This window comes from Salmo salar, unplaced genomic scaffold (assembly GCF_905237065.1).
Source record: "Salmo salar unplaced genomic scaffold, Ssal_v3.1, whole genome shotgun sequence".
Lineage (NCBI taxonomy): Eukaryota > Metazoa > Chordata > Actinopteri > Salmoniformes > Salmonidae > Salmo > Salmo salar.
In genome coordinates, this window is record NW_025547714.1 from 7226 (window position 1) to 25000 (window position 17775).

Here is a 17775-nt window from a genome sequence, read left to right on the forward strand (position 1 = left end):
AGGGAGAGATGGAGGGGAGAGATGGAGGGAGAGATTGAGAGATGGAGGGAGAGATGGAGAGATGGAGGGAGAGATGGAGGGAGAGATGGAGAGATGGAGGGAGAGATGGAGAGATGGAGGGAGAGATGGAGGGATGGAGGGAGAGATGGAGGAGAGATGAAGGGAGAGATGGAGGGAGAGATGGAGGGAGAGATGGAGGGAGAGATGGAGGGAGAGATGAAGGTAGAGATGGATGGAGAGATGGAGGGAGAGATGGAGGGAGAGATGAAGGGAGAGATGGAGGGAGAGATGGAGGGAGAGATGGAGGGAGAGATGGAGAGATGGAGGGAGAGATGGAGGGAGAGATGGAGGGAGAGATGGAGGGAGAGATGGAGGGAGAGATGGATGGAGAGATGGAGGGAGAGATGGAGGGAGAGATGGAGGAGAGATGGAGGGAGAGATGGAGAGATGGAGGGAGAGATGGAGGGAGAGATGGAGGGAGAGAAGGATGGAGAGATGGAGAGATGGAGGGAGAGATGGAGGGAGAGATGGAGGGAGAGATGGAGGGAGAGATGGAGAGATGGAGGGAGAGATGGAGAGATGGAGGGAGAGATGGAGGGAGAGATGGAGGGAGAGATGGAGGGAGAGATGGAGGGAGAGATGGAGGGAGAGATGGAGGGAGAGATGGATGGAGAGATGGAGGGAGAGATGGAGGGAGAGATGGAGGGAGAGATGAAGGGAGAGATGGAGAGATGGAGGGAGAGATGGAGGGAGAGATGGAGGGAGAGATGGAGGGAGAGATGGAGAGATGGATGGAGAGATGGAGGGAGAGATGGAGGGAGAGATGGAGGGAGAGATGGAGAGATGGAGGGAGAGATGGAGAGATGGAGGGAGAGATGGAGGAGAGATGGAGAGATGGAGGGAGAGATGGAGGGAGAGATGGAGGGAGAGATGGAGGGAGAGATGGAGAGATGGAGGGAGAGATGGAGGGAGAGATGGAGGGAGAGATGGAGGGAGAGATGGAGAGATGGAGGGAGAGATGGAGAGATGGAGGGAGAGATGGAGGGAGAGATGGAGAGATGGAGGGAGAGATGGAGGGAGAGATGGAGGGAGAGATGGAGGGAGAGATGGAGAGATGGAGAGATGGAGGGAGAGATGGAGGGAGAGATGGAGGGAGAGATGGAGGGAGAGATGGAGAGATGGAGGGAGAGATGGAGGGAGAGATGGAGGGAGAGATGGAGGGGAGAGATGGAGGGAGAGATGGAGGGAGAGATGGAGGGAGAGATGGAGGGAGAGATGGAGAGATGGAGGGAGAGATGGAGGGAGAGATGGAGAGATGGAGGGAGAGATGGAGGGAGAGATGGAGGGAGAGATGGAGGGAGAGATGGAGAGATGGAGGGAGAGATGGAGGGAGAGATGGAGGGAGAGATGGAGAGATGGAGGGAGAGATGGAGAGATGGAGGGAGAGATGGAGGGAGAGATGGAGGGAGAGATGGAGAGATGGAGGGAGAGATGGAGGGAGAGATGGAGGGAGAGATGGAGGGAGAGATGGAGGGAGAGATGGAGAGATGGAGGGAGAGATGGAGGAGAGATGGAGGGAGAGATGGAGGGAGAGATGGAGAGATGGAGGGAGAGATGGAGGGAGAGATGGAGGGAGAGATGGAGGGAGAGATGGAGGGAGAGATGGAGGGAGAGATGGAGGGAGAGATGGAGGGAGAGATGGAGGGAGAGATGGAGAGATGGAGGGAGAGATGGAGGGAGAGATGGAGAGATGGAGGGAGAGATGGAGGGAGAGATGGAGGGAGAGATGGAGGGAGAGATGGATGGAGAGATGGAGGGAGAGATGGAGGGAGAGATGGAGGGAGAGATGGAGGGAGAGATGGAGGGAGAGATGGAGAGATGGAGGGAGAGATGGAGGGAGAGATGGAGGGAGAGATGGAGGGAGAGATGGAGGGAGAGATGGAGGGAGAGATGGAGGGAGAGATGGAGGGAGAGATGGAGGGAGAGATGGATGGAGAGATGGAGGGAGAGATGGAGGGAGAGATGGAGGGAGAGATGGAGGGAGAGATGGAGGGAGAGATGGAGGGAGAGATGGAGGGAGAGATGGATGGAGAGATGGAGGGAGAGATGGAGGGAGAGATGGAGGGAGAGATGGAGGGAGAGATGGAGGGAGAGATGGAGGGAGAGATGGAGGGAGAGATGGAGGGAGAGATGGAGAGATGGAGGGAGAGATGGAGGGAGAGATGGAGGGAGAGATGGAGAGATGGAGGGAGAGATGGAGGGAGAGATGGAGGGAGAGATGGAGGGAGAGATGGAGGGAGAGATGGAGAGATGGAGGGAGAGATGGAGGGAGAGATGGAGGGAGAGATGGAGGGAGAGATGGAGGGAGAGATGGAGGGAGAGATGGAGAGATGGAGGGAGAGATGGAGGGAGAGATGGAGGGAGAGATGGAGGGAGAGATGGAGAGATGGAGGGAGAGATGGAGGGAGAGATGGAGGGAGAGATGGAGGGAGAGATGGAGGGAGAGATGGAGGGAGAGATGGAGGGAGAGATGGAGGGAGAGATGGAGGGAGAGATGGAGGGAGAGATGGAGGGAGAGATGGAGGGAGAGATGGAGAGGAGAGATGGAGGGAGAGATGGAGGGAGAGATAGGAGAGATGGAGGGAGAGATGGAGGGAGAGATGGAGGGAGAGATGGAGGGAGAGATGGAGGGAGAGATGGAGGGAGAGATGGAGAGATGGAGGGAGAGATGGAGGGAGAGATGGAGGGAGAGATGGAGGGAGAGATGGAGGGAGAGATGGAGGGAGAGATGGAGGGAGAGATGGAGAGAGGGAGAGATGGAGGAGAGATGGAGGGAGAGATGGAGGGAGAGATGGAGGGAGAGATGGAGGGAGAGATGGAGGGAGAGATGGAGGGAGAGATGGAGGGAGAGATGGAGGGAGAGATGGAGGGAGAGATGGAGGGAGAGATGGAGGGAGAGATGGAGGGAGAGATGGAGGGAGAGATGGAGGGAGAGATGGAGGGAGAGATGGAGGGAGAGATGGAGGGAGAGATGGAGGGAGAGATGGAGGGAGAGATGGAGGGAGAGATGGAGGGAGAGATGGAGGGAGAGATGGAGGGAGAGATGGAGGGAGAGATGGAGGGAGAGAGGGAGGGATGGAGGGAGAGATGGAGGGAGAGATGGAGGGAGAGATGGAGGGAGAGATGGAGGGAGAGATGGAGGGAGAGATGGAGGGAGAGATGGAGGGAGAGATGGAGGGAGAGATGGAGAGAGAGATGGAGGGAGAGGGTGTTTCATTCTTCATGTTTAGCCTTTTAGATGTATTATTTTTCTACTGTTGACTGTTACTATTTTATTGTTGTTATTGTTATTATTTTTATTACAATTTAACACCATTTATATGATTATTTGTAATTTTTTGGCAATATTGATTTGAATTTGGGTTTAAACAGTAGAAGTGGAAAATGTCTTTCTGCTTATACCAATGGCTCTCTCTCTCTCTGTGTCTGTGTGTGTGTGTGTGTGTGTGTGTGTGTGTGTGTGTGTGTGTGTGTGTGTGTGTGTGTGTGTGTGTGTGTGTGTGTGTGTGTGTGTGTGTTGTGTGTGTGTGTGTTGTGTGTGTGTGTGTGTGTGTGTGTGTTGTGTGTGTGTGTAGCATGCGGAGAGACACTACAGGAGTCGACAGGTAACTTTTCGTCGCCCGGTTACCCCAACGGTTACCCCTCGTATACACACTGTGTCTGGAGGGTCTCGGTCACCCCGGGAGAGAAGGTACAAACACACAGAGATATGGGGGAGAGATGGTAAACACACAGAGATATGGGGGAGAGATGGTAAACACACAGAGATATGGGGGAGAGATGGTAAACACACAGAGATATGGGGGGAGATGGTAAACACACAGAGATATGGGGGAGAGATGGTAAACACACAGAGATATGGGGGGGAGATGGTAAACACACAGAGATATGGGGGAGAGATGGTAAACACACAGAGATATGGGGGAGAGATGGTAAACACACAGAGATATGGGGGAGAGATGGTAAACACACAGAGATATGGGGGGAGATGGTAAACACACAGAGATATGGGGGAGAGATGGTAAACACACAGAGATATGGGGGGGAGATGGTAAACACACAGAGATATGGGGGAGAGATGGTAAACACACAGAGATATGGGGGAGAGATGGTAAACACACAGAGATATGGGGAGAGATGGTAAACACACAGAGATATGGGGGAGAGATGGTAAACACACAGAGATATAGGAGAGATGGTAAACACACAGAGATATGGGGGAGAGATGGTAAACACACAGAGATATGGGGGAGAGATGGTAAACACACAGAGATATGGGGGCGATGGTAAACACACAGAGATATGGGGGAGAGATGGTAAACACACAGAGATATGGGGGAGAGATGGTAAACACACAGAGATATGGGGGAGAGATGGTAAACACACAGAGATATGGGGGAGAGATGGTAAACACACAGAGAGATAAGGAAGAGAAGGTAAACACACAGAGATAGACTGTTAAAGTAGCTACTGGCTAAATGTGCAGCGTAGCCAATAAAGAGTGTTGCTGACACACTTTTATTGACTGAACCCCACCTCCTTCCACCTCTCTCTCTCTCTCTCTCTCTCCTACTTTCCCCCACCTCTTCCCCTCTCGCTCTCCCCACCTCTCTCTCTCCCCCAGATTGTTCTAAACTTCACCACTATGGACCTGTATAAGAGCTCTCTTGTTGGTATGACTACATAGAAGTTAGAGATGGATTCTGGAGGAAGGCCCCACTGCTGGGTGAGAGAGAGAGAGAGAGAGAGAGAGAGAGAGAGAGAGAGAGAGAGAGAGAGAGAGAGAGAGAGAGAGAGAGAGAGAGAGAGAGAGAGAGAGAGAGAGAAGAGAGAGAGAGAGAGTGTGTGTTGTATTCATTTGTTTATGTGTGTGTATGTCTGACTTGTAATTCAAATGATTGCTTTGTGTGTGTGTGTGTGTGTGTGTGTGTGTGTGTGTGTGTGTGTGTGTGTGTGTGTGTGTGTGTGTGTGTGTGTGTCTGTGTGTGTGTGTGTGTGTGTGTGTGTGTGTGTGTGTGTGTGTGTGTGTGTGTGTGTGTGTGTGTGTGTGTGTGTGTGTGTGTGTAGGGAGGTTCTGTGGGGATCAGGGCCCTGAGGGTATGGTCTCGTCAGAGAGCCGGATGTGGATTGAGTTCCGAAGCAGCAGCAACTGGGTGGGCAAGGGATTCACTGCTGTTTACGAAGGTACCACACACACACACACACACACACACACACACACACACACACACACACACACACACACACACACACACACACACAGAGACACACACACACACACACACACGACACACACACACACACACACACACACAGAGACACACACACACACACACACACACACACACACACACATTTTATTTGTGATTCTCATATCAAATAAATATAAATGCATTAATTTCTCCCTCCACCTCTCCTCTCTTCTCCCTCCCTCCTCTCCCTCTCCTCTCCTCCCTCCCTCTCCCTCCCTCCTCTCCTCCTCCTCTCCTCTCTCCTCCCTCCTCTCTTCTCTCCCCTCCCCTCCCTCTCCTCTCCTCCCTCCCCTCCCTCTCCTCTCTCCTCCCTCCCCTCCCCTCCCCTCTCCTCTCTCCTCCCTCCTCTCTTCTCTCCCCCTCTCCTCCCCTCTCCTCTCCCCCCCCTCTCCTCCCCTCTCTCCCTCCCCCCTCCCCCCGTAGCTATCTGTGGGGGAGAGATCCTGAGAGACCAGGGGCAGATCCAGTCTCCTAACTATCCAGATGACTACCGTCCGTCTAAAGAGTGTGTTTGGAGGATCACCGTCGCCCAGGGATACAACGTAGGACTCAGCTTCCAGGCCTTTGAGGTGACGCCCCCTGTCTGTCTGTCTGTCTGTCTGTCTGTCTGTCTGTCTGTCTGTCTGTCTGTCTGTCTGTCTGTCTGTCTGTCTGTCTGTCTGTCTGTCTGTCTGTCTGTCTGTCTGTCTGTCTGTCTGTCCCTCTGTCTCTCCCTCCCTGTCTGTCTGTCTGTCTGTCTGTCTGTCTGTCTGTCTGTCTGTCTGTCTGTCTGTCTGTCTGTCTGTCTGTCTGTCTGTCTGTCTGTCTGTCTGTCTGTCTGTCTGTCTGTCTCTCTCTCTCTGTGTTTCTCTCCTCTTTCTCTGTCGTTCTCGCTCACGTGCTCGTGTGCGGGTGTGTGTCTGTTTGGGAAAGCCCCTGGTATTAACTCAATAAGAAATGTATCTGAACTTTGAATGACCTCTAGACTACTCACTATGACTGAATGTAACGGTTGCCGTCGGATAAAACGGACCAAGACGCAGCGGGGGAAATGTGCACTCTTCTTCTTCTTCTTTATTTAGTTGGCGAAGAAGAAGGTGAAACCAAAAATAAACACGTACACAACAACAAAGAAACAACGACTAATAACAGTCCTGTAAGGCTTGGAGCTACACACAGAAACAATCTCGCACCAAAACACTAATACCAACACATACCTATATATAGGACTCTCAATCAGAGGCAACTAAAAACACCTGCCTCCAATTGAGAGTCCAACACCCAATTACCTAGACATAGAAATACTAAACTAGAGAGAACGTAGAAATACAAAAAACATAGAACATAACCCAAAACACGGACATAATGAATCAAACACCCTTCTAAACAAACCACCACCCCGAACCACATAAAACAAATACCCTTCTGCCACGTCCTGACCAAACGACAATACAAACACCCTCTGCCACGTCCTGACCAAACGACAATACAAACACCCTCTGCCACGTCCTGACCAAACTACAATACAAACACCCTCTGCCACGTCCTGACCAAACGACAATACAAACACCCTCTGCCACGTCCTGACCAAACTACAATACAAACACCCTTCTGCCACGTCCTGACCAAACTACAATACAAACACCCTCTGCCACGTCCTGACCAAACGACAATACAAACACCCTCTGCCACGTCCTGACCAAACGACAATACAAATAACCCCTATTACTGGTCAGGACGTGACAATGAAACTATGACTGAACTGAAACTATGACTGAAACTATGACTGAACTGAAACTATGACTGAAACTATGACTGAACTGAAACTATGACTGAAACTATGACTGAACTGAAACTATGACTGAAACTATGACTGAAACTATGACTGAACTGAAACTATGACTGAAACTATGACTGAAACTATGACTGAACTGAAGCTATGACTGAAACTATGACTGAAACTATGACTGAAACTATGACTGAACTGAAACTATGACTGAACTGAAACTATGACTGAAACTATGACTGAAACGAAACTATGACTGAACTGAAACTATGACTGAAACTATGACTGAAACGAAACTATGACTGAACTGAAACTATGACTGAAACTATGACTGAAACGAAACTATGACTGAACTGAAACTATGACTGAAACTATGACTGAACTGAAGCTATGACTGAAACTATGACTGACACTATGACTGAACTGAAACTATGACTGAAACTATGACTGAAACTATGACCAAACTATGACTGAACTGAAACTATGGCTGAAACTATGACTGAACTGAAACTATGAATGAAACTATAACTGAAACTATGACTGAACTGAAACAATGTCTGAAACATTGAATGAACTGAAACTATGACTGAAACTATGACTGAAACTATGACTGAAACTATGACTGAAACTATGACTGAACTGAAACTGTGACTGAAACTGTGAATTAACTGAAACTATGACTGAAGCTATGACACAGAGACGTGTACAAAGCTCTCCCTTGCCCTCCATTTGGCTAATCTGACCATAATTTTAACCCCCTGATTCCTGCTTACAAACAAAACTAAAGCAGGAAGCACCAGTGACTCTAAAAACGTGGTCAGATGAAGCAGATGCTAAACAACAGGACTGTTTTGCTAGCACAGACTGGGAATATGTTCTGGGATTCTTCCGATGACATTGAGGAGTACACCACATCAGTCACTGGCTTTATCAATAAGTGCATCGATGATGTCATCCGCACAGTGACCGTACGTACATACCCCAACCAGAAGCCATGGATTACAGGCAACATCCGAACTGACCTAAAGGCTACAGCTGGGACTGTAACCCAGAAGCTAATAAGAAATCCCGCTATGCCCTCAGATGAACCATCAAACAGGCAAAGCATCAATACAGGACTAAGATCGAATCCTTCTACACCGGCTCTGATGCTCGTCAGATGTGGCAGGACTTGCAAACTATTACAGACTACAAAGGGAAGCACAGCCACGAGCTGCCCAGTGACACGAGACTACCAGACGAGCTAAACTACTTCTATGCTCGCTTCAAGGCAAATAACACTGAAGCATGCATGTGAGCACCAGCTGTTCCGGACGACTGTGTGATCACGTTCTCCGTGATCACACATTTTGAACCTCTCCCTGTCTGAGTCTGTAATACCTACATGTTTCAAACAGGCCACCATAGTGCCTGTGCCCAAGAACACTAAGGTAACCTGTCTAAATGACTACCGACCCGTAGCACTCACGTCTGTAGCCATGAAGTTCTTTGAAAGGCTGGTCATGGCTCACATCAACACCATTATCCCAGAAACCCTAGACCCACTACAATTTGCATACCGCCCCAACAGATCCACAGATGATGCAATCTCTATTGCACTCCACACTGCCCTTTCCCACCTGGACAAAAGGAACACCTATGTGAGAATGCTATTCATTGACTACAGCACAGCGTTCAACACCATGGTACCCACAAAGCTCATCACTAAGCTAAGGACCCTGGGACTAAACACCTCCCTGTGCAACTGGATCCTGGACTTCCTGACGGGCCGCCCCCAGGTGGTGAGGGTAGGTGACAACACATCCGCCACGCTGATCCTCAACACGGTGGCTCCTCAGGGGTGCGTGCTCAGTCCCCTCCTGTACTCCCTGTTCACCCACGACTGCATGGCTAAGCAGGACTCCAACACCATCATTAAGTTTGCTGACGGCACAACAGTAGTAGTAGGCCTCATCACCGACAACAACGAGACGGACCTATAGGGAGGAGGTCAGAGACCTGGCCGTGTGGTGCCAGGACAACAACCTCTCCCTCAACGTGAGTGAGACAAAGTAGCTGATTGTGGACTACAGGAAAAGGAGGACCGAACAGGCTCCCATTCTCATCGGCAGGGCTGTAGTGGAGCAGGTTGAGAGCTTCAAGTTCCTTGGTGTCCACATCACCAACAAACTATCATGTTCAAACACACTAAGACAGTCGCAAAGAGGGCACGACAAAGCCTATTGTCAAAAATTGCCAACGATTCCAGCCACCCTAGCCATAGACTGATCACTCTGCTACCGCACAGCAAGCGGTACCGGAGCGCCAAGTCTAGGTCCAAAAGGCTTCTAAACCATCAATCAATCAAATTTATTTATAAAGCCCTTTTTACATCAGCCGATGTCACAAAGCCATAAGACTCCTGAACAGCTAATCTACCCAGACCCCTTTTTTACGCTGCTGCTACTCTGTTTATTATCTATGCATAGTCACTTTAACTCTACCTACATGTACATACTACCTCAATTACCTCAACTAACCGGTGCCCCCGCACATAGACTCTGTACCGGTACCCCCTGTATATAGTCTCCACATTGACTCTGTACCGGTACCCCCTGTATATAGTCTCCACATTGACTCTGTACCGGTACCCCCTGTATATAGTCTCCACATTGACTCTGTACCGGTACCCCCTGTATATAGTCTCTACATTGACTCTGTACCGGTACCCCCTGTGTATAGCCTCCACATTGACTCTGTACCGGTACCCCCTGTATATAGTCTCCACATTGACTCTGTACCGGTACCCCCTGTATATAGTCTCCACATTGACTCTGTACTGGTATCCCCTGTATATAGTCTCCACATTGACTCTGTACCGGTACGCCCTGTATATTGCCTCCACATTGACTCTGTACCGGTACCCCCTGTATATAGCCTCCACATTGACTCTGTACCGGTACCCCCTGTATATAGCCTCCACATTGACTCTGTACCGTAATACCCTGTATATAGCCTCCACATTGACTCTGTACCGGTACCCCCTGTATATAGCCTCCACATTGACTCTGTACCAGTACCTCCTGTATATAGCCTCCACATTGACTCTGTACCGGTACCCCTTGTATATAGCCTCCACATTGACTCTGTACCGGTACCCCCTGTATATAGCCTCCACATTGACTCTGTACAGGTACCCCCTGTATATAGCCTCCACATTGACTCTGTACCCCCTGTATATAGCCTCCACATTGACTCTGTACCGGTACCCCTGTATATAGCCTCCACATTGACTCTGTACCGGTATCCCCTGTATATAGCCTCCACATTGACTCTGTACCGGTACCCCCTGTATATAGCCTCCACATTGACTCTGTACCGGTGCCCCCTGTATGTAGCCTCCACATTGGCTCTGTACCCGTACCCCCCTGTATATAGCCTCCACATTGACTCTGTACCGGTACCCCCTGTATATAGCCTCCACATTGACTCTGCACCGGTACCCCCTGTATATAGCCTCCAAATTGACTCTGTATCGGTACCCCCTGTATAAAGCCTCCACATTGACTCTGTACCGGTACCCCCTGTATATAGCCTCCACATTGACTCTGTACCAGTACCCCCCTGTATATAGCCTCCACATTGACTCTGTACCGGTACCCCCTGTATATAGTCTCCACATTGACTCTGTACCGGTACCCCTGTATATTTCGCCTCCACATTGACTCTGTACCAGTACCCCCCTGTATATAGCCTCCACATTGACTCTGTACCCCCTGTATATAGCCTCCACATTGACTCTGTACCGGCACCCCCTGTATATAGCCTCCACATTGACTCTGTACCGGTACCCCCTGTATATAGCCTCCACATTGACTCTGTACCGGTACCCCCTGTATATAGCCTCCACATTGGCTCTGTACCCGTACCCCCTGTATATAGCCTCCACATTGACTCTGTACCGGTACCCCCTGTATATAGCCTCCACATTGACTCTGTACCGGTACCCCCCTGTATATAGCCTCCACATTGACTCAGTACCGGGATCCCCTGTATATAGCCTCCACATTGACTCTGTACCATAATACCCTGTATATAGCCTCCACATTGACTCTGTACCGGTACCCCCTGTATATAGCCTCCACATTGACTCTGTACCGGTACCCCCTGTATATAGCCTCCACATTGACTCTGTACCGGTACCCCCTGTATATAGTCTCCACATTGACTCTGTACCGGTACCCCCTGTATATAGCCTCCACATTGACTCTGTACCGGTACCCCCTGTATATAGCCTCCAAATTGACTCTGTACCGGTACCCCCTGTATATAGCCTCCACATTGACTCTGTACCGGTACCCCCTGTATATAGCCTCCACATTGGCTCTGTACCCGTACCCCCTGTATATAGCCTCCACATTGACTCTGTACCGGTACCCCCTGTATATAGCCTCCACATTGACTCTGTACCGGTACCCCCTGTATATAGCCTCCACATTGACTCTGTACCGGTACCCCCCTGTATATAGCCTCCACATTGACTCAGTACTGGGATCCCCTGTATATAGCCTCCACATTGACTCTGTACCATAATACCCTGTATATAGCCTCCACATTGACTCTGTACCGGTACCCCCTGTATATAGCCTCCACATTGACTCTGTACCGGTACCCCCTGTATATAGCCTCCACATTGACTCTGTACCGGTACCCCCTGTATATAGTCTCCACATTGACTCTGTACCAGTACCCCCTGTATATAGCCTCCACATTGACTCTGTACCGGTACCCCTGTATATAGCCTCCACATTGACTCTGTACCGGTACCCCCTGTATATAGCCTCCACATTGACTCTGTACCGGTACCCCCTGTATATAGCCTCCACATTGACTCTGTACCGGTACCCCCTGTATATAGCCTCCACATTGACTCTTTACCGGTACCCCCTGTATATAGCCTCCACATTGACTCTGTACCGGTACCCCCTGTATATAGCCTCCACATTGACTCTGTACCGGTACCCCCTGTATATAGCCTCCACATTGACTCTGTACCGGTACCCCCTGTATATAGCCTCCACATTGACTCTGTACCGGTACCCCCTGTATATAGCCTCCACATTGACTCTGTACCGGTACCCCCTGTATATAGCCTCCACATTGACTCTGTACCTGTACCCCCTGTATATAGCCTCCACATTGACTCTGTACCGGTCCCCCACTGTATATAGCCTCCACATTGACTCAGTACCGGGATCCCCTGTATATAGCCTCCACATTGACTCTGTACCATAATACCCTGTATATAGCCTCCACATTGACTCTGTACCGGTACCCCCTGTATATAGCCTCCACATTGACTCTGTACCGGTACCCCCTGTATATAGTCTCCACATTGACTCTGTACCGGTACCCCCTGTATATAGTCTCCACATTGACTCTGTACCGGTACCCCCTGTATATAGTCTCCACATTGACTCTGTACCGGTACCCCCTGTATATAGTCTCTACATTGACTCTGTACCGGTACCCCCTGTGTATAGCCTCCACATTGACTCTGTACCGGTACCCCCTGTATATAGTCTCCACATTGACTCTGTACCGGTACCCCCTGTATATAGTCTCCACATTGACTCTGTACTGGTATCCCCTGTATATAGTCTCCACATTGACTCTGTACCGGTACGCCCTGTATATTGCCTCCACATTGACTCTGTACCGGTACCCCCTGTATATAGCCTCCACATTGACTCTGTACCGGTACCCCCTGTATATAGCCTCCACATTGACTCTGTACCATAATACCCTGTATATAGCCTCCACATTGACTCTGTACCGGTACCCCCTGTATATAGCCTCCACATTGACTCTGTACCAGTACCTCCTGTATATAGCCTCCACATTGACTCTGTACCGGTACCCCTTGTATATAGCCTCCACATTGACTCTGTACCGGTACCCCCTGTATATAGCCTCCACATTGACTCTGTACAGGTACCCCCTGTATATAGCCTCCACATTGACTCTGTACCCCCTGTATATAGCCTCCACATTGACTCTGTACCGGTACCCCTGTATATAGCCTCCACATTGACTCTGTACCGGTATCCCCTGTATATAGCCTCCACATTGACTCTGTACCGGTACCCCCTGTATATAGCCTCCACATTGACTCTGTACCGGTGCCCCCTGTATGTAGCCTCCACATTGGCTCTGTACCCGTACCCCCTGTATATAGCCTCCACATTGACTCTGTACCGGTACCCCCTGTATATAGCCTCCACATTGACTCTGCACCGGTACCCCCTGTATATAGCCTCCAAATTGACTCTGTATCGGTACCCCCTGTATAAAGCCTCCACATTGACTCTGTACCGGTACCCCCTGTATATAGCCTCCACATTGACTCTGTATCGGTACCCCCTGTATAAAGCCTCCACATTGACTCTGTACCGGTACCCCCTGTATATAGCCTCCACATTGACTCTGTACCAGTACCCCCTGTATATAGCCTCCACATTGACTCTGTACCGGTACCCCCTGTATATAGCCTCCACATTGACTCTGTACCGGTACCCCCTGTATATAGCCTCCACATTGACTCTGTACCGGTACCCCCTGTATATAGCCTCCACATTGACTCTGTACCGGTACCCCCTGTATATAGCCTCCACATTGACTCTGTACCGGTACCCCCTGTATATAGCCTCCACATTGACTCTGTACCGGTACCCCCTGTATATAGCCTCCACATTGACTCTGTACCTGTACCCCCTGTATATAGCCTCCACATTGACTCTGTACCGGTCCCCCACTGTATATAGCCTCCACATTGACTCAGTACCGGGATCCCCTGTATATAGCCTCCACATTGACTCTGTACCATAATACCCTGTATATAGCCTCCACATTGACTCTGTACCGGTACCCCCTGTATATAGCCTCCACATTGACTCTGTACCGGTACCCCCTGTATATAGTCTCCACATTGACTCTGTACCGGTACCCCCTGTATATAGTCTCCACATTGACTCTGTACCGGTACCCCCTGTATATAGTCTCCACATTGACTCTGTACCGGTACCCCCCTGTATATAGTCTCTACATTGACTCTGTACCGGTACCCCCTGTGTATAGCCTCCACATTGACTCTGTACCGGTACCCCCTGTATATAGTCTCCACATTGACTCTGTACCGGTACCCCCTGTATATAGTCTCCACATTGACTCTGTACTGGTATCCCCTGTATATAGTCTCCACATTGACTCTGTACCGGTACGCCCTGTATATTGCCTCCACATTGACTCTGTACCGGTACCCCCTGTATATAGCCTCCACATTGACTCTGTACCGGTACCCCCTGTATATAGCCTCCACAATGACTCTGTACCGTAATACCCTGTATATAGCCTCCACATTGACTCTGTACCGGTACCCCCGGTATATAGCCTCCACATTGACTCTGTACCAGTACCTCCTGTATATAGCCTCCACATTGACTCTGTACCGGTACCCCTTGTATATAGCCTCCACATTGACTCTGTACCGGTACCCCCTGTATATAGCCTCCACATTGACTCTGTACAGGTACCCCCTGTATATAGCCTCCACATTGACTCTGTACCCCCTGTATATAGCCTCCACATTGACTCTGTACCGGTACCCCTGTATATAGCCTCCACATTGACTCTGTACCGGTATCCCCTGTATATAGCCTCCACATTGACTCTGTACCGGTACCCCCTGTATATAGCCTCCACATTGACTCTGTACCGGTGCCCCCCTGTATGTAGCCTCCACATTGGCTCTGTACCCGTACCCCCTGTATATAGCCTCCACATTGACTCTGTACCGGTACCCCCTGTATATAGCCTCCACATTGACTCTGCACCGGTACCCCCTGTATATAGCCTCCAAATTGACTCTGTATCGGTACCCCCTGTATAAAGCCTCCACATTGACTCTGTACCGGTACCCCCTGTATATAGCCTCCACATTGACTCTGTACCAGTACCCCCCTGTATATAGCCTCCACATTGACTCTGTACCGGTACCCCCTGTATATAGTCTCCACATTGACTCTGTACCGGTACCCCCTGTATATTTCGCCTCCACATTGACTCTGTACCAGTACCCCCCTGTATATAGCCTCCACATTGACTCTGTACCCCCTGTATATAGCCTCCACATTGACTCTGTACCGGCACCCCCTGTATATAGCCTCCACATTGACTCTGTACCGGTACCCCCTGTATATAGCCTCCACATTGACTCTGTACCGGTACCCCCTGTATATAGCCTCCACATTGGCTCTGTACCCGTACCCCCTGTATATAGCCTCCACATTGACTCTGTACCGGTACCCCCTGTATATAGCCTCCACATTGACTCTGTACCGGTACCCCCCTGTATATAGCCTCCACATTGACTCAGTACCGGGATCCCCTGTATATAGCCTCCACATTGACTCTGTACCATAATACCCTGTATATAGCCTCCACATTGACTCTGTACCGGTACCCCCTGTATATAGCCTCCACATTGACTCTGTACCGGTACCCCCTGTATATAGCCTCCACATTGACTCTGTACCGGTACCCCCTGTATATAGTCTCCACATTGACTCTGTACCGGTACCCCCTGTATATAGCCTCCACATTGACTCTGTACCGGTACCCCCTGTATATAGCCTCCAAATTGACTCTGTACCGGTACCCCCTGTATATAGCCTCCACATTGACTCTGTACCGGTACCCCCTGTATATAGCCTCCACATTGGCTCTGTACCCGTACCCCCTGTATATAGCCTCCACATTGACTCTGTACCGGTACCCCCTGTATATAGCCTCCACATTGACTCTGTACCGGTACCCCCTGTATATAGCCTCCACATTGACTCTGTACCGGTACCCCCCCTGTATATAGCCTCCACATTGACTCAGTACTGGGATCCCCTGTATATAGCCTCCACATTGACTCTGTACCATAATACCCTGTATATAGCCTCCACATTGACTCTGTACCGGTACCCCCTGTATATAGCCTCCACATTGACTCTGTACCGGTACCCCCTGTATATAGCCTCCACATTGACTCTGTACCGGTACCCCCTGTATATAGTCTCCACATTGACTCTGTACCAGTACCCCCTGTATATAGCCTCCACATTGACTCTGTACCGGTACCCCTGTATATAGCCTCCACATTGACTCTGTACCGGTACCCCCTGTATATAGCCTCCACATTGACTCTGTACCGGTACCCCCTGTATATAGCCTCCACATTGACTCTGTACCGGTACCCCCTGTATATAGCCTCCACATTGACTCTTTACCGGTACCCCCTGTATATAGCCTCCACATTGACTCTGTACCGGTACCCCCTGTATATAGCCTCCACATTGACTCTGTACCGGTACCCCCTGTATATAGCCTCCACATTGACTCTGTACCGGTACCCCTGTATATAGCCTCCACATTGACTCTGTACCGGTACCCCCTGTATATAGCCTCCACATTGACTCTGTACCGGTACCCCCTGTATATAGCCTCCACATTGACTCTGTACCTGTACCCCCTGTGTATAGCCTCCACATTGACTCTGTACCGGTACCCCCTGTATATAGCCTCCACATTGACTCTGTACCTGTACCCCCTGTATATAGCCTCCACATTGACTCTGTACCGGTCCCCCACTGTATATAGCCTCCACATTGACTCAGTACCGGGATCCCCTGTATATAGCCTCCACATTGACTCTGTACCATAATACCCTGTATATAGCCTCCACATTGACTCTGTACCGGTACCCCCTGTATATAGCCTCCACATTGACTCTGTACCGGTACCCCCTGTATATAGCCTCCACATTGACTCTGTACCATAATACCCTGTATATAGTCTCCACATTGACTCTGTACCGGTGCCCCCTGTATATAGCCTCCACATTGACTCTGTACCGGTACCCCCTGTATATAGCCTCCACATTGACTCTGTACCGGTACCCCCTGTATATAGCCTCCACATTGACTCTGTACCGGTACCCCCTGTATATAGCCTCCACATTGACTCTGTACCGGTACCCCCTGTATATAGCCTCCACATTGACTCTGTACCGGTACCCCCTGTATATAGCCTCCACATTGACTCTGTACCAGTACCACCTGTTGGTTAAGGGCTGGTCAGTCTGCATTTCACTGTGAGGTCTACTACACCTGTTGTATTCAGCATTTCACTGTGAGGTCTACTACACCTGTTGTATTCAGCATTTCACTGTGAGGTCTACTACACCTGTTGTATTCAGCATTTCACTGTGAGGTCTACTACACCTGTTGTATTCAGCATTTCACTGTGAGGTCTACTACACCTGTTGTATTCAGCATTTCACTGTGAGGTCTACTACACCTGTTGTATTCAGCATTTCACTGTAAGGTCTACTACACCTGTTGTATTCAGCATTTCACTGTGAGGTCTACTACACCTGTTGTATTCAGCATTTCACTGTGAGGTCTACTACACCTGTTGTATTCAGCATTTCACTGTAAGGTCTACTACACCTGTTGTATTCAGCATTTCACTGTGAGGTCTACTACACCTGTTGTATTCAGCATTTCACTGTGAGGTCTACTACACCTGTTGTATTCAGCATTTCACTGTGAGGTCTACTACACCTGTTGTATTCAGCATTTCACTGTGAGGTCTACTACACCTGTTGTATTC

At 49.8% G+C, this 17775-nt stretch overlaps 1 protein-coding gene across 1 annotated transcript in view; it reads left to right on the top strand.

Moving 5' to 3' along the window:
* Positions 1 to 3597: 3597 nt before the first annotated feature.
* Positions 3598 to 17775, top strand: part of LOC106591989 (dorsal-ventral patterning tolloid-like protein 1) — a gene marked incomplete at its 5' end in the record, with an annotated part of 44413 nt that continues 30235 nt past the window's right edge. The window contains 5 exon segments of the mRNA XM_045711521.1: positions 3598 to 3751; positions 4685 to 4724; positions 4727 to 4786; positions 5128 to 5244; positions 5736 to 5881. Coding sequence (XP_045567477.1) covers positions 3598 to 3751; positions 4685 to 4724; positions 4727 to 4786; positions 5128 to 5244; positions 5736 to 5881 — 517 coding nt within the window.